The sequence below is a fragment of the Cnephaeus nilssonii genome (genome assembly GCF_951640355.1).
Source record: "Cnephaeus nilssonii genome assembly, chromosome: 16".
NCBI classification, from domain to species: Eukaryota; Metazoa; Chordata; class Mammalia; order Chiroptera; family Vespertilionidae; genus Cnephaeus; species Cnephaeus nilssonii.
The window spans coordinates 43,823,582-43,840,437 of NC_137087.1; the positions used below are offsets into that span (position 1 = coordinate 43,823,582).

Consider the following 16,856-nt stretch of genomic DNA (forward strand, 5'->3'; position numbering starts at 1 on the left):
GCTCCGCCGCCCGCCCACGGCTCGGGGAGTCCCGCGGCCCCGGGTGAGCCTCGCCGAGCCGGTGGGCGGGGCAGAGCCGTTGTTCGGCGGCGGACCCGGTCCCCCGCGCTCGCTAGGGAGGGCGGCGGGCTGCACCGGCCTCCCTCGTGCGACCCCACCCCCCGGTTTAGAGCCACGTCTCCTCTCCCCACGCGCCTCTGGGGAAGGGGAGGGAAAGCGGAACGGAGCTGTGCGTAGGGGTCACCCCCATGGCTTCTCTCCTGTTTTCTGTGAAACTTCCCCAGTGCCCATCCCTTCGCGAAGTGCTGGGGGGCCAGGCCTGGGCTGGAACCCACCCCCCATTCCCGGACGGGGCCCTCTCGGTCTTCCGGAGAGAAAGCTCCTCAGCGCCTCCGAGGCGGCGGGGTGCCGGGCTGGGAGGCCGGGCGGCCGGTGGAAGAGGAGCGGAGAAGAAAGGGATGGGAGGGGGGCGAGGAGCTCGCGGCAGAGGGAACAGCAGATTGCGCCGAGCCAATGGCAACGGCAGGACGAGGTGGCACCAAATTCCCTTTGGCCAATGACGCGCCAGCGTCTACAGAAGCCCATTAGCATTTCCCCAGGGGCTGGCGCTGCGGCTGCGGAGCCGCGGTGTGTCTGCAGCATCCAGGTTTTGCGGGCCCGGCCCCTAGCACGCCTCGTCTCTGTCTCCTCCCCTCTCCGCCCATGCGGGGGTCCCACCGCGAGCCAACTCCGCGCACTTTGCCCCTGTTGGCAGCGAATAAAAGGAGTCTGAGGAAATACGGGACGCGGCCATCCCCTGCCAGCTCTAGGCTTTAAATCCCCAGCCTTGGGAGATCCGCGCACCGGGTCCACCGACACCGATCCAGCGCGCACGGCCACCCATCCGAGCGCCAGCGCGGGCTCAGCCACCGAAACCTCGCCGCTGCCCCGGCCGTCGCGAACTCCGCTCCGCAGCCTCGGCCCTGGGAGAGTGACCCCAGGCACCAGAGCGCCCAGATGCCGGCCCACTTGCTGCAAGAGGAGGTGAGTTCCCCTGCACTGGCTCCTGGGCTCCCTTGACCGCGGGGCGCGGAAGCTGGCCGGGCTTCTAGGTGACTCGTGGATGGGGGAGTTGAGATCCCCGCGGAGGACAGAGCCATCTTTTGCGAGTTGTGCTGCCTTCATTGGCTGGGAATCTGCGTTGTAATTTGGGGACTTGGTTTCCGAACTTTTGTTTCTTAAGCTTCAAAGAAAAACCGGGTCGCGGCGGCACCCTGACGTCGGTAACGCCTGCGGGTGTTCCTTTGTGTGTCCGAAGGGGTGGAAGTGTTTTACTCCTTCCTGGGGCCCCCTCACCTTGAGGTTTCACCCCCTCCCCAATCGATCTGCGTAGTTCCTGGGGACTTCCTTTCCTTTCATCTGGGGCGGACCCCGCCTGCGGTTACCCTGGGTATTGGGGCAGGGTCTGTGTGCCAAGCCTACACTCTTCCTCCAGCTGGATTCGAGAGTGACGTGGCCCCTGCCACCTCCACGTGCAGCCTCCTCTCTCCTGACCCTCCGCTTCCTCTCCCCGCCAGATCTCTAGCTCCTACGCAACCGCCACCGCCACCACCACCACCACCATCACAGAGCCTCCCGCCAGGGTCCTGCAGAATGGAGAAGGCAACGTGGAGAAGAATCTCCTGCCCGCGGAGGAAGACATCCGGCCTGAAATGAAGGACGACATCTATGACCCAAGTTACAAGGATAAGGAGGGCCCGAGGCCCAAGCTTGAGTACGTTTGGAGGAACATCATCCTTATGAGTCTGCTGCACTTGGGAGCCCTGTATGGGATCATCCTGATCCCCACCTGCAAGTTCTACACCTGGCTCTGGGGTAAGAGCGTTTCTCGTCCTCCTGACCCAAGACGCCAGGTTCTCTCCACCCTTGAACAAGATAGGAGCTTACCTGGAACAGAAGTACTGGCCCCTACAGTTTCTGAGAGGCTTCCTAGCCCTGGGAGCAGAGGCTAGGGGGACGGGGAGGCAGGAGTGGCAATGCTGGGGGGTCTTTTCACGTGGGTGCTGGGGAGGGAGCCCCGAGACCATGTGCTGTGGACTTTGAAGTGGGTAGACCTGTGCCAGCGAGTCAGCTTTCCCTGAAAGAGCTTTTCTGTTTCAAGCCATTTGCTTGGCTGCTTGTCCCAGCCCCACCATCCACAAAAGACTCCAGGCCCCTCGCTGGGAGCATGGGAACATGGGGTGAGACCAGTGGTTTCAGGGGTATATGCGGAGCACAGTCGTGGGAAAGCAAGAAAAACTGCTCAGGAAGAGAGCAGGAGAGGGAGGAACCGAGAGGTGGTTACCCACAAAGGTGTTTGCCCCGACCCTTGGCCCACCTGCCTCCTTTGTTAGAGAGAAAGATGAAGCCCCTGTAGGAAACCAGTTAAACAGATGTGGTGACTCCCCGCAGGTCTCCAGGGCACTGCACGCACCACTCAGGGAGAAGTCCTTTGACTGAAATAAGGTGGAAGCACTGCTTCCTGTCCCACTCCCCATCCAGCCTGCCCCAGCTCCTGTCTCCTGATGCCATGAAGCCTCTCCTTGCCTGGACAGCCAGACCAGGCCGGAAAAGAGCCCTCAGCAGCCCCAGCCCTGAGGCTGCTGCCGTGAGGGAGGCAGTTCCCAATCCTGTCCCTGACCCGCCCTGAGCTCAGCTTTTTCAGGGATCCATGGGTGTGAGCGGAGAGCAGCGCCCTGCCCCCAGGAAACACACATGCGCTTTGCAGGCATTTTCACCTCTGCCATCATAAGCCTGAGTTGGGGAGGGGAGATGAGGGAATGCGAAGGACCCAGGGGCCCCACATTGCCACTCTCCGAGGGTGGTGAACTGAATTCTCTCTGGGAAACCACGTTAGGGTTTCCAGAGTAGTCTTGCTGAGAGCTGCACTCTTGGAGGATAGTTATGTAGAAGGGCCAGTAGGCCAAGTTTTAGCTGATTCTCCCAGGACCTCTTACGTCTAAAGGAGGTGGGATCTGGTCCCTAGAGCTTCGCGTTGGGAAATCCTCTCAGTGCCTCAGACAGTGAAATGCAACTGGGTAGATCCCTTCTCAGGATCTCCATCTTTCCAGGTACAAACTGGGACAACAGTACTTTTTTAGGATCGGGAAGGTAGTGCTCCTTAGGTTACAGGTGTCCCGTTGCGGAGGCTGCGCAGGTGCAGGAAATGAGCTCTTCTGCAGACCAGGAAGGGTTCTCTCTTTGTGAGGGGAGGGGCCCCTCTGTTCTCTCGCCCCTCTGAGATCCCAGCGCAACTTCAGTTCTCTACCCTCCTCCCCAGCAGAGGAGTCTTCACAAGTAGGTTTGCAGCCCGCAAGTCCCTTCCAGCCTCAGCACCCCCTGGAGGCCTGGCTAAGTCCAGAGTTCGGCCAGACTGCTTCTGCTTGCTCCCCCGCCCCTTGGCTGCTGGAGCAGGGGGCAGACTGCGATCCCCAATCCAAGGCTGTGCCCACTACCTTTATGGGCCCTGCCCAGGTGCCTTTGCGCAGAGAAATGTGGCACCCAGAGCCTGGATGGTGACCTTTTGTACTCCTTTCCCTGGGCCTTGTGGTGGATGGCTGAGCTGACTGATAACCATCCTGGATAACAGAACTCCTCTGTCTTAAGAAACAAGAAAGAGAGAGGGACCGTCAGGGGTCCCACTTTCAGAGTTTAGGGCCTTGACCTCAGCCTTTTCTTTTATCCCCAAGGACAGTATTAAATTAACAACTGGTTGTGATTACAGCATTTCTTGTGACTGAGCAATTTAGAGAATCTCCCAGAAGGGCCCTGAGGGGCAGCCTGAAGGCATATCTCTGGCATCACTGAGGGCCGAGGGGCAAATTTTCCCTTCCCTTAGGGCCAAAGCTATGAGATTTTTGTTTAACCATCAATATGGACATTAGTAGAGAATGAGCCTCCTTCTAGTTGATAGGCTTAGGGGTGTTGATAGAAAAGGCACAAGAATGCTTGGATTCTTTTCCCAATTCCCCTGTTAACACTAGGATCTTAAGTGCTTTCTGAGTTAACTCACAGGGTCATCTGTGGCATGAAACAACCCTAGTAGCTTCCTTCATTTTGAGCCAAGTGCTTCTGTGTTCTTGCCCAAAGCCGTTTTTCTTCCTCCTTGATTCCTGTGGTTGTGGCTCAACTGTCATTCTTCCAGCTGCAGACGCAGGTAGATTTTGCATCTGGGAGCATAGTCACATGGCTTAAGCCCTTCAAATCACATAGCAAAGGGATTAGAGACAGAACTTTCTTTGGGATAGACTCTGGCTCCACGGCTCTCCGTGGGATCCTGTAGGAGGAATAGGATAGGGTGGAGGAAGATAGGGTGGGGGGGGGGGGGGAGTTGTTTAGGAAACTGCTATCTGTGGCTGGAGAAGAACACAGGACAATTTGTTACAACATGTGGTGTCTCCAACTGCAACTAAATTCTGTGGCCACTGAGGATCCATTGTTTTGAGCTGTATCCCTAGGAATGAAACATTGTCAACAGTCAACGGCTCTACCAAGGCCTCACTCAGCCCCTGCCTCCTAGAGTTACTGAACAGAGGAATATGGGTACACCCAGCAACCCACTGCCCAGTTAGAGATTATTGCTGGCACCTCCTGAGCTGGCAGGCCTCCAGGAAGATGAGGGAGGACAGTGTTGGGGTGTTCTACCAACAGCTCTGAGCATATCCCACCATCATCTAAAATTAGCCTTGCCAGAGAGAGTAGGGGCTGACAGAGGGGTGTGGCAAAGGAGAGACGCAGGAACTATGTACATATCCTGGGGAGCTGGATGGTATAGTTGGAACATGAATGCTTGTTGACAGAACTTTTAGTTTCAAACTATGGCTCCATTTCTTACTGGCCTTGTGACCATAAGATAAACACAACCTCTCTGAGCGTCTTTTTTTTTTTTTCAACTGCAAAGTGAGGCTATTAAAGGCCATTCAAAGGATCCAGAAAATGAGAGAATATAAAATTCTTAGCTAAGCTGTGTAGATAAGACTTATGTGAAGGACAGATGGTCCCCTGATATGGTCACACTGCCTGCTAAAATACGGAAATGCTTTTGTACCAGTTGGTAAATAGCCATAGTTCTGAGCCCCTGGGTGTCCTCTAGAACCCAGAGCCCCTTGGATTGATGAATGCCCAGACTATACTGACTATTAAATTGTTTGGGACCACCCTTGGTTATGGGTCCTAAGCTCTGTAGGAGTGGTCTGTGGTCCTTAAAAACTGGGGGAAGCTTAGCTGAAGTTCAAAGGAGATGGGACTTGAGATAACAGTCCTCATGACTGAGAGTGACCAGTGGCTGGGTAGCAAGCTCTCTCTTCTCTGTCCTGCCTTTCTAAAGTTCCTGAAACAGCCCGGCTGGCGTGGCTCAGTGGTTGAGTGCCTATCTATGAACCAGGAGGTCACGGTTCGATTCCTGGTTGGGGCACATGCCCAGGTTGTGGGCTTGATCCCCAGTGTGTGGTACACAGGAGACAACCAATCAGTGATTCTCTCTCATCGTAGATGTTTCTATCTCTCTCTCCCTTTCCGTTCCTCTCTGAAATCAAAAAAGTTCCTGAAACTTCTTAGCTTATTCCAATTCCTGGGTGGAGAGGGTGAGAGGTGATGGTTTTTTTTCAAGTAATAAAATCGGAGAGACCTAAGAGGCCAAGGTGTCCCTGCCCTTCAGGGAAAAGCAGATCCTCATCCAAAGCCTCTGAAGACACAGCCAACATACAGAGGACCACATGTGAATGTTTTTCCAGATTACTGACCTCTCACTGTTTCCGCCTGGCAGGGTTCTCCTACTACATCATCAGTGCTCTGGGTATAACAGCAGGAGCCCATCGCCTGTGGAGTCACCGGAGCTACAAAGCTCGGCTGCCTCTGCGCGTCTTCTTGATCATCGCCAACACAATGGCATTCCAGGTAGGAAGCCGGCTCTGCCCAGCCCTTCCCTCCACTCTGTCAGTGATCAGGGGCGGATGGAGGAGATCAGCCCCTGCAGAGGAGCAAACACCTGGACAACCATGCCACTTTCCTCTCTCCTGGGGGTCACCTCAGGTGCAGGCTCAGTCCTTAAGTCCATAAAGCATGGGCACATTTCTGAGTCTAGAAAAGAGAAATAGGCGATAACTAGGGAATGTTTATTCCTCTCTATTCCTACGGCTCCCCTGTTCTCACACAGCCTGGCTGTCGGGGTCCTTCATTCTCAGGGTCTACAAGGCATAAGCCTTAGTTTATGCTGCTGATTTCCTGGGTAGGCATTGGACAATAGACTCCCCATTTTAGGTGAATAGCTTAGGGCGCCACCATGATGGGACTGAAGTGGATGTTTCACAGACTCAGGAATTCTGTTGTTTTCCGGCGATGACAGCAAATACTTATAGCGCTGAGTATGTGCCTGGTACTATTCTAAGCACTTGACGTAGATTACCTCATTAAATTCTCTTAGGAGGTGGGTACTATTCATATTCCCATTTTCTAGATAAGAAAATTATGTCATGGAGAGGTTAGGGAGACCAACAATATGGTCCTGTCTTGGGCTGCCACGCTGGCTAAGTCAAGTATGGAAGTTCGTTGAGTCAGAAAGTTTATAGCAGAGATAGAATGAAGGAAACTGGGGAAAGGGAACGCATAGCTATTAAGTGGTGGCAATGGGCAAAGGATAGCTTGTGATGTGGGGCTTAGCTTGGAGCAGAGGGGGAAAAAGAGGCCACCGAACTTGTTCCCTTCTTCCTGGCAATATTCCAGGTATTTACCATAATTACATCATCATCTGTGCCATATTACTTTATACCTTGAGGGCTCCTGATATTGGGACAAAGGTAAGAAAGAGATATTGACACATTCTTTAAGGGATGGAAAGAGTCCCAGAGGAGCCCAGAGGTCATTTGGGAATGTGGCCACGCTCATGATTTATGTGCCTGGTCTTGCTGAGTTGTGAGCTGTCTCTTGCCAAGGCATCAGAATGAAGATCCCTGCAGCTTTTTCCACTGACCAGGGCCCTAGGATGCAAGGCTGTCTGCCTTGCTCTCCCTGCCCAGGGATTAGGCACCCCACAAAGACCTTTTCCAGCATTTCTTGCTGAAGGAATTGCAATGTTCTCTCCTAATGAAATTGTTTGAGCTCTATGATCTACCTCCATTCTGCCCACTGTATACTCTTTATGAAGCAACCAGTCCTATTTATGTGGTCCTGGGACTTTAAGTTGCTTTTCCAATTAAGCTTCAGTGGCAAGTTGGGGGGAAAAGAGGCGGCTACTCCGTGACCCTCCTTTGGAGCTCCGGCTCCTGGGTATTTTGTGAGGTTGGGCTGAGAGTTATGGGCTCTTGAAGATGTCTATCCACTGGGATTCCCCTAGGAGGGTGTCTCTCCTCAGGCCTACAGTCTTCTTCTCTGTCCCTCCAGAATGATGCTTACGAATGGGCCCGAGATCACCGTGTTCACCACAAGTTTTCAGAAACAGATGCTGATCCCCACAATGCCCGGCGTGGCTTTTTCTTCTCCCATGTGGGTTGGCTGCTTGTGCGCAAACACCCGGCTGTCAAAGAGAAGGGTGCTTTGCTAGACTTGTCTGACCTAAAAGCTGAGAAGCTGCTGATGTTCCAGAGGAGGTGAGTGGAGCGGGGATGGAGCTGGACACTTGGTGTTTGGGGAACCCCCTCACCCCTTTTCTCCCAGGACTTATAAACATAAGCTGAGAAATTTACTGGGTTTGTATATTCAAAAATCATAACTTAAAATCCTAATTTTTAAGAGTCCCCAAGTCTACAGCCATAGAATATTATTCTTTCTGAACGTCTTAATTTAGCCAATAAAATTCAGCGAATGCTTACTGACCTAGGAAGTCATGGGTACAAAGGTGACTGTGTCATAGTCCTTACCTTCAAGGAGTGTGTAGCCTGCTGGCGAGTGAAAGGATAAGCCAAGTGTCTGAATAAGTATGATACACGGCAAAGTATTTTCTGTACCCGTAAGAGGCACAAAGGAGAGGGGGACTGCATAGTGGGGAGCGTCAGGGAACGGTTTGTGAAGCAAGTAGCTTTGGAATCCACTGATGGACAGAGATTTTCACAGGTGTCAGGGGAGAGGGACAAACAGTACAAAGAGAACAGAATGATCTAAGCCTGAAGAATGTTCTAGCGACAGAGTCCTTTTGCTTGAAGTATAGGGTGTGGTAGGATTAAGACTACAGAGGGAGACTGGGGCCATTAAAAGCAGACTTAGGATTTAATTTGTTAGGCAATAGGAAACCATTACAAGTTTTTTTGATGGGGAATCTGTGATGGTTGGAGGTGTGCTTCAGAAAGATCACGCTCATGACAGGTGAAGAAACCAATGAGCCAACGAGGTGAGAAGCAGGGCCACAAATTAGGAGGCAGTGAGGAGCCATGCTAGGGAAGCAGCGGCAAGAATGGAAAGGAGTTGGGTGCAGGAATACCAATGGTGTAAGAGCATAAGGCTTGACTGCTGAAGAGAGACGCAGGAAATCAAGTCAATGGTCTGGTCTCCTTACCTTCAAGGAGAGGTTGAATAATGGGACAGGACCTTCAGAGGATTGGAGATCGGGAGGCATCAAAGATCCTGAGGGAAAAGAAGAGGAGTGGTTAGAGGCTGGCTGGCAGGAAATGGAGGCAAGACACTAAACATGGACTCTGCAAAGAACATTGATTGGAAAGAGAAAGGAGCCCAAAGACAGAATGGAAAAACAGCCTGGGCAGGAGAATTCAGTGTATTCATTTGTAATCTGGAGCTTGCCTATTTTACTCACATGAAATTGTGCTATAGTATAAAAAAAAAAAAAAAAAAGGCAATGACTTTCGAATCAGGAGATCAGCATTCCAATCCTTGCTCCACTGGTTCCTTGTGGTGCAATCCTAGAAAAGGCATTTAACCCCTCATTACCTCATCTAAAACGTGAGATAATGACACTACATTCTCACAAGATTTCCCACCCCATCCCTCCTGCCACACTGTCCTCACAATTGTAGAAGGAAAGAGACAGCCCAACCCAGTGATGATGGAAATCCGGTAGGTCTAAGTCCCCTCTGCTGACTTGGTGTATGATCTCTCCATGTAGGCATTACAAGCCCGCTGTCCTGCTGATGTGCTTCATCCTGCCCACACTTGTGCCCTGGTATTTCTGGGGTGAAACTTTTAAACACAGCTTGTACGTTGCCACTTTCTTGCGGTATGCCGTTGTGCTCAATGCCACCTGGCTGGTGAACAGTGCTGCCCACCTCTACGGATATCGCCCTTACGACAAGAACATTAACCCACGGGAGAATATCCTGGTTTCCCTGGGAGCTGTGGGTAAGTCAGCAGTCCACAGCCAGACCACATCTAGTGGTCTGCTGTTTGGGCATTAGGCTGGGAACGAGAAAAACCAGATCAACTTGTTTTATGGCCTCTTTCTATCTGTTTTTCCACTCTAGATCGAAGGGGCAATATATTAGAAAACTCTTGAGAGCCAGGCAACAAGTCTTCTACGAAAAGGAAAGGTTAAATGTAACAATGCCTTTGATTCCAGGCTCTTAAACAATTCCCAGATGTTATATATAATGAGCCCCTTTGGGTTTCCCTTTTTCCAGTCACGTCTGGGCTGGACTGCAGGGAAGTATAAATCAATATAAATAGAATAGGGCCCTCAGGGTGGCCAATATGCCTAGTGGCGTATATGTCATATCAAATGTAGAATTAATACTTGTAATTTAATGCAGTATACTTCTCTTTTATAATATAGCTTTTTGCTATATTCAGATAGGCCATACGTTAAGTGTATGCCATGCCTTATTGCCTGGTGATGCCAATCTGAAGGACAACAAAGCAACTGTTGGTGGCCATACCCTGCTTGTCTCCTGTCCTTGATTTTTCTCTCTTCTGCTTTATTCTGTGCTAAGAATGGCTTAGGGAACCCCTGATAAAGCAGTTAGTTTAATCACAAGTGCCTGCTAACTGATCTAATGCTTGCTATTTATGAAGTTATTTTCCCTTGCTTCGAGTTCTAATAGCCAGAGTTCTACAGTCTGTCTCCAGTGGTTGTTGTTTTCTGTCACTGTTTTCAACTAAATAGAGACCATCACTAAGGCCTGGAATTAGCCTTCCTTAAGGAAACCCAGTGGACTCTTGTTCCTCACCGTTGATCAGTTCTATTGGTTACACAATATAGCTAGGCAACCTCACTGTTCTATGTGTTTATGCATATCATGGCCTAAATTCACCTTTTCTCTTTAAAGTCTCAACCCTGACCATCTTCACTAGGTACTGTCTGTACTCAAATAGTATTTTTTCCCCTCTCTTTAACTTTCATGCCTCTCCCCTCTCCTTTCAGGCACCATCTACCATTGTGCATGTTTTTACTCTGAACCATGTTTGAAATAAACCACCTAGGCCATATAAGTCTGAGGTTTTCATAGAAATGGAAGTTTCTGGAATGAGATTTGTCCTGTACTGCAAATGGGTCTACAGTGAACTTCCCTAACTGTACCCTCTTTCTGACCACTAGTTCAAAGTGGCTCCCTTGTGCAAAAAAACAACCAAACAACCCCCACAAAAAACAAAGTGGCTCCCAATATCTTATTTTGTCTCAGTTATTTATTTCTCTGTACCTGCTGCTCTCCTCCCTTATCACCTCCCCTTTTGTTCTCTAGCTCGCTTCCTGCCTTTCTAATCTTTTCTTCTTGAATTACCTCCCCCACAGTCACATGCTCATCTTCTCTCTGACAAAGCTGACCTCCCTTGAGCCTTTCTTGGGCTGTATCTTGCTGCCCCAGTTGCAAAGTCTTGTCCTTCTTCTCCCTATTGACTCTCCTTCCCCTCCCCACCCCCCTTTGGCTATGTGTGTGTCTGATTCAGTTTTCAATCTGATAAGTATAGGCCTGGTTAGTGCTTTATATAGAGCCTGGTGCAAAGCCATTGATGGAAATGAGAAATCCTCTGTCAGTACCTTTAGCCTTGGGATCATTCCATCCTCCTACTCAGTTCACACTGTCACACAGAGTCCATGTTACAGAGAGAGGACACACCTTGAGATGCCTTGGACGGTGTCATTTACTTTGCAGGACTTCCTTTACTTGCTCGTTATTAATATCATTATGGCTCTACTGAGGTTCTTTTATCTTCAAAGGACTCGATATGCTCTTTTACTAGCTATTTTTTATCCGGCTTTACCCCAGCCTCATAAGGGTCAGTATTGTTATTGTTGAATGTGGTTCAGAAAAAAAGAGTTCTGCCAACGATTGGAGAACTCTCTGTGGAGTTTCCAAAGTTTTATCCAATACAGAAATTATCCTGAATCCAGAATTTTGTTTTTTTCTCCATCCAGCAAAATGAACCGCTCATCTCAGAAGTTAGAGGGAGTTTCTAAGCATTTTGCCTCTGACTCCCTCAGAGGGCTTCTGTTTTATCTGCATCACCACCACACCAGGGTCAAAGCTCAAAGAATTTGAAGTCAGAGAGTCTACTGAACCAGTAGTGGCCGAGGACACTCGAGCCCTGGGCTGGGCCTCCTTTCTTCTGACTTTCAGCTGTTGCTGCCCAATTCTGTTGTTGTCTCACACGCTTGTAGGTAGTTCCAGTGCAGGTGTGCTCCCTTGCTCACCTTTGTAAGAAACACAGCGAAAGTTCTTCATTCTAGACTCTCTCTTCTTCCCGCGCGCGCACACACGCACACACACAGCCGTGAGGATCTCAGACCAATATTTAGTAAAGCTCTGGGATTTTCCGATCTAAAACCCATTTCCAGTGATAGTTTCTTTTCAGTCATCTTATCCTCTGAGAGAAACTGCCAGTCCTCGCACAATGGCTCCCAGAAATCCATGGGTGACCAAGGTCTCCCTATTCATTTCTTTCTTTTTTTTTTTTTAATCTTCACCAAAGATATTTTTCCATTGATTTTAGAGAGAGTGGAAGGGAGGGAAGGGAAGGAGGAAGAGAGGTAGAGACAGAGAGAAACATAGATGTGAGAGAGACACATTGATTGGTTGCCTCCTGCTGCAGCAGGGAGATTGAACCTGAAATCCAGGTACATGCCCTTGACTGGGAATGGAACCTGAGACCCTTTGATGCGAGGATGGACGCTCTAACCACTGAGAAACACTGGCCAGGGCTCCCCATTTTTTTCTTAAGAAGCCTCTGAGTGGATCTCTTTGGTTCAGAGTAGAAGAGACTAGTTTCATTCATTCATTCAACAACAGCAAGTATCTACTGGGTTTGAGGTACTCTGCTAGGCAACTGATGTTCCAAGATCAGGGAGATAGCAATTCATCGTAGAGCGCTATAACCTTTTTCTTTGTTTTTTGGTTTCAGGTGAGGGCTTCCACAACTACCACCACTCCTTTCCCTATGACTACTCCACCAGTGAGTACCGCTGGCACATCAACTTGACCACATTCTTCATCGACTGCATGGCTGCCCTTGGTCTGGCTTACGACCGGAAGAAAGTATCCAAGGCGGCCGTCTTGGCCAAGATTAAAAGAACTGGAGATGGAAGCTACAAGAGTGGCTGAGTTTTGGGTCCTCCATTTTCCTTTTCAAAAGCCAGCCAGGCAGAGTTTTAATGTTCTTTTTATTAACTACTGAATAATGCTACCAGGATGCTAAAGATGATGAGGTTAACCCATTCCAGTATTCTTTTAAAATTCAAAAGTATTGAAAGCCAACAACTCTGCCTTCATGATGCTAAGCTGATACTCTTCTTTCTTCTCTTTTCTCCCCTGTCTTCTAGACCCATTGTCCTTTTCTTTGCTTTTTTCCTATCACCTTCCTTTCTCTTCTCCCTCATTGCCTCCCAGACAAGCAGCTGGTGAGGCAGTGGTGGGTATCTACCTTCTGAAGTCTAGACAACCTTTCTATCATCCCAAACTAATGGCTTTGCCCCAGATAATTCTTTCCTTGGGATGTTCTAAGCTTCAAGGTAGGTGGCTCAAGCTAGAGATTTGACAAAATCTTCTGGGAAGACCCCTATTAGTTATTTTCATTTCAGACTTTTGCTAGATGGAATGGAAAAACAACTTTATTTGTCACAAAGCTTCTAAAGCAGGTAAATTGTCAGGGGAGAGAGTTAGCGTGCATGGTACGATTGATAAGTAAGGTGGGAAACAAAGCAAGAAGCTCCTGATGTGATCGAACATACAGCTGCCTGCCCACTGCGGCCATTGCGCCCCACCACCCAGCACGCATCCTTTCTCTCCTGACTGTGAGTAGGGAATGGCCATGGAGCTTGGCAATGCTAGACCACAGGAGCAAATCTTAGGTCCCAATAGACTCTAGGCTAGAGCTAAAGAAGAAGCATTTAGTTTGTAATACAAATGATCTTCAATGGAGCTTTTTTCCTTTAATAACAGGAAAATTTCTTATTTCATATATCAGAAAGTCTTGAGGTTGGTTGTTTCAGAACTGATGAATCCAGCAGCTCATGGAATCATCAAAATTCTTTCATCTTTCTACTTTGCCATCTGACCCTTGGGATATTGGTCAGCTCTACTCAGTAATGCGGTAGCTGCAGCATTTCCAGACATCCAAAAAAGGAATGTATTGGTGGTATAATGGTGAGCATTCCAAAAAAGGATTTTAGGAAGTAGGTTAAACAAATACATATATATATATATATACAGATATACTTTGCTTAGAATATTAATTCACTCAGAGTATTTATCTCTGAAAGAGGGATGCTTGAAGAAGAGGATAGGGGATGGAGAGGTTGAAGAACAGGGTCTGTGGGCAGTTCCTGAGAGATTATTTTACAGAAGAAGGACTTTGAGAATGCATTGTCTGGGGATTTGGATTCAGAAGCTTACTAAGTAAATTATTGGGTGTCGTAATAGGAAAGCTGGTTATCCAAACAAGTTAGTTGTTAGGTTCACTCATTGACTCCCATTTCTCCTTGGAATAAGTAAAAACTAGAAGGCTTTTTGCCATAGTGTCAGACTATTTCACTCATTTCTTCTGTTAACAGGTAGCCCAGTGATTTTCAATCTCTTTCATCTCATGGCACACATAAACTAATTACTAAAATTCTGCAGCACACCAAAAAATATTTTTGCCAATCTAACAACAACAAAAAAGGTATACTTTTGAGTGATTCACACCAGACGGCTATTGTTGTGTTGGCTGTTGTCATTTTTATATTTGACAATCTAAGGGAAAAGAGGTCAGTGCCCCTGACTAAATAGTCAGGTGCTGCATGTTTTAAAAAGGCTTGTGGCACAAATGGTTGAAAATCACTGATCTAGCCTAAATATAGAACTGCCTGGGGGCAAGTAGAAGTCTTTACCCTGGCTACTGATTCCTGGCTCTACCCAATCTGTCCATTTCTCCTCCCGGTTCTATCTATCCCCTGACGTTTTCTTTTTTCTCTGGACAGGCAGCCTCCTTTGTGTATTCAGAGGCAGTGATGGCTATTGCTGTCCAGGCAGACAGAATGCTCAGGGTCACTGAACCACTGTTTCCCTTTATAAAGTTGCCCTAGCTGCCACTTTCACCTGGCCTCCAGAGTCTCTCCACCTACAGTCCTATTATCCCCTGCCACAGTGATGACTCAAGACAAGGCTGGCAAACCCTACTAGAAACATCCCTGGCTCAGGCTCTCTCTCTCTCTCTCTCTCTCTCATGAGGCACAGCCAAGCCGAATGCTTGCATCATGCTAGTGAGCCAGCCCTGGAGCAAAAGAGAGTTTGTTTTCAGTCTCCTCCGTCTGGGTCAGAACCAGAGAACATACTGGACGCCCCCTGCTTGCTTATTTACCCTGCCCAGCTTTAGTCCGTGCTCCCAGCTGACTGCAGCGCCGGTAGAAGTAGGAGGGAGCCTAGCCTTCACTGGGAAGCACAAGAAACAAAGGCAAGTTCCAAAGTGCCTCACTTGAAAGAAGGCCCTGTTCATTCCCTGGAGCCAGGGTACACTGCAAAGCTTTGGCTGGGACTTGGGATCTGAGATGCCATGAACTTTGCTGAACAGCGTCTCTGTTCAGCAAACTAACCAGCATTCCCTACAGCACAGCCTAGAGTAGACAATAGTGTAGAAGAGGTCTGAAAAAATAAAACAAAATCAGTGTTTTGAGAACCTTGGGCCACTCCTGTCCCTGTACCTCAGTCATCAGTGCAGAAGCCTGGCTTTTCTCTATCGAGATTGGAAATGGATGATACCAAACGCTCTGTCCGCTGCTGAAACCGAATGGTGGAAGGGAGGAGGGCCTTTCTTTTTGTATTTGCTGAATAGATAGAGGCTACAGGGGTAAGCCTGGTCTAAAGGCATCTTTGTCTTTTGAGCTGTTCCTCTCAGTAGAAAAGAATCAAACGGAAGGTCACTATAGTTTCGATCTGTTGACCTGTGCACCTCCCCCCTGGGAAATGTCTATTGGATAGTTTTAACTCCACAGGTCACCAGATGCCTACTTTATAATTTATGATCAAAAACAACTTTATCTTTCTATTCTAATCATGTTCCATGGATCTGATCCACACCATGACCCTACCTACACAAGGCTGATTGGGGTCCTCAGGCTGAGGGCCCTAGTGTATATGTGGATGTGTGGGGTGGGGGCAGGTCTCTGCTGAATAAGGAACACTTCTCAAGATTCTAAAGCTGAATTCACATAATGCATTAGTGATCCGGAAACCCGGATCTGATCAGGTGTGAATTTCTAACAGCCCTTGCTTTGTGGGTGTGCTGACAACTTATTTGGGTGCCTTACATGTTTTCTAATCAGTGTTGCATATGGGCCTGCTCTCACTCCCTCCTCGCTCCTCTGTGGGGTTCCTTTGCACCTGAGAGCTTGCAGACGTGGCCGGTGGAAAGGGGGGCCTGGCTGGAGAATTAGCAGTACAGCTGTTCCCAGGATTCCCTCCTGGGCTCCATTTTGGAAACGTTTCTTAGGTCTGTGTTTATGAAGTGCCCACATTTGATGGAGGGTGGAAGTAATTTGAATGTATTTGATTTTTTATTTAGACTAAAAGATGCTTGTAGCATTTAAAATGGGAACTCTTTCTCCTTGGTTTTCCAGTATCCTGAGTGTATTCTCTGTAAGTATAGCTCAAATGGGTCAGCGTGAAAGGTTAAAGAAAGCAAGGTATCAACTTTACCCAGGTGGTTAAGGCCAAGGCCTCTCCTACCACTGTGCCACTGACTTGCTATGTGACCCTGGGCAAGTCTCTTAACAATAATGTGCCTCAGTTTTCCTTCTGTTAAAATGGGGGTAATAATACTGACCTACCTCAAAGGGCAGTTTTGAGGTGTGACTAATGCTTTATATAAAGCATTTTGGGACCCTTCAGCAGAGAAGTTCTCTTAAGTCCTGAGTATTTTTATAGTAGTAGTATCCACCATGAATTTGTGTCCACCGTGAACCATGTGTCCCAGATGCTATCATTAATCTATATGGTGTTCTCTGAGAAACTGAATAAATCCATTGGATAAGTGGTAGATAACTAGCCAGATAAAATTTGAGAATGCATAAACTTTGTCATGGAAACAGACACAGGATACCTGTTCCTTGATTGGGTGGGATTCCACCCCCCCCCCCTTTTTTTTTTTAATGTGGGATAGTAGTTATTTGTGACCTAAGAATAATTTTGGAATAATTTCTATTAATAACTCTGAAGTTAGTTGTACTTATCTAACATTGTGTTTGTTCATAATAAAAGTGAAGTGAATCTGACTGCACTGTGTCTGGGAGTTTTTTGGGTGAAAGTCTCCTGGGGACTTATCTCTGTGGTCCACCATGATATCTAGGTCCTGTTCCTGTACCTTTAAGAGTAACACAGAAGTAAAAGCTACAATGATTGACTCATATGCCCCAGTAACCCGCCCTATCTTTTCTAAGGGTAACTTTAGGTTAAATTCAGTCTTGGCAGCAGGAAACCAGCAGTCTGCTG

The 16,856-nt window shown here is 48.4% G+C and overlaps 1 protein-coding gene across 1 annotated transcript; it reads left to right on the top strand.

Moving 5' to 3' along the window:
- Positions 1–576: 576 nt before the first annotated feature.
- SCD (stearoyl-CoA desaturase) lies at positions 577–16,639 on the top strand. The gene is made up of 6 exons (XM_079793745.1): positions 577–1,023; positions 1,557–1,854; positions 5,783–5,913; positions 7,396–7,601; positions 9,068–9,300; positions 12,295–16,639. The coding sequence occupies exons 1-6, from the start codon at positions 997–999 to the stop codon at positions 12,492–12,494; spliced, it is 1,095 nt and encodes a 364-aa protein (XP_079649871.1). The 5' UTR covers positions 577–996; the 3' UTR covers positions 12,495–16,639.
- Positions 16,640–16,856: the final 217 nt, after the last annotated feature.

What these genes read in the sequence shown, in the direction of transcription:
- SCD (XM_079793745.1), top strand. Translation starts at nt 997, where the DNA reads ATGCCGGCCCACTTGCTGCAAGAGGAG. An exon ending in GTTCTACACCTGGCTCTGGG is followed by an intron (nt 1,855 to 5,782) that starts GTAAGAGCGTTT and finishes TCCGCCTGGCAG; the next exon opens with GGTTCTCCTACTACATCATC. An exon ending in CTGCTGATGTTCCAGAGGAG is followed by an intron (nt 7,602 to 9,067) that starts GTGAGTGGAGCG and finishes CTCTCCATGTAG; the next exon opens with GCATTACAAGCCCGCTGTCC.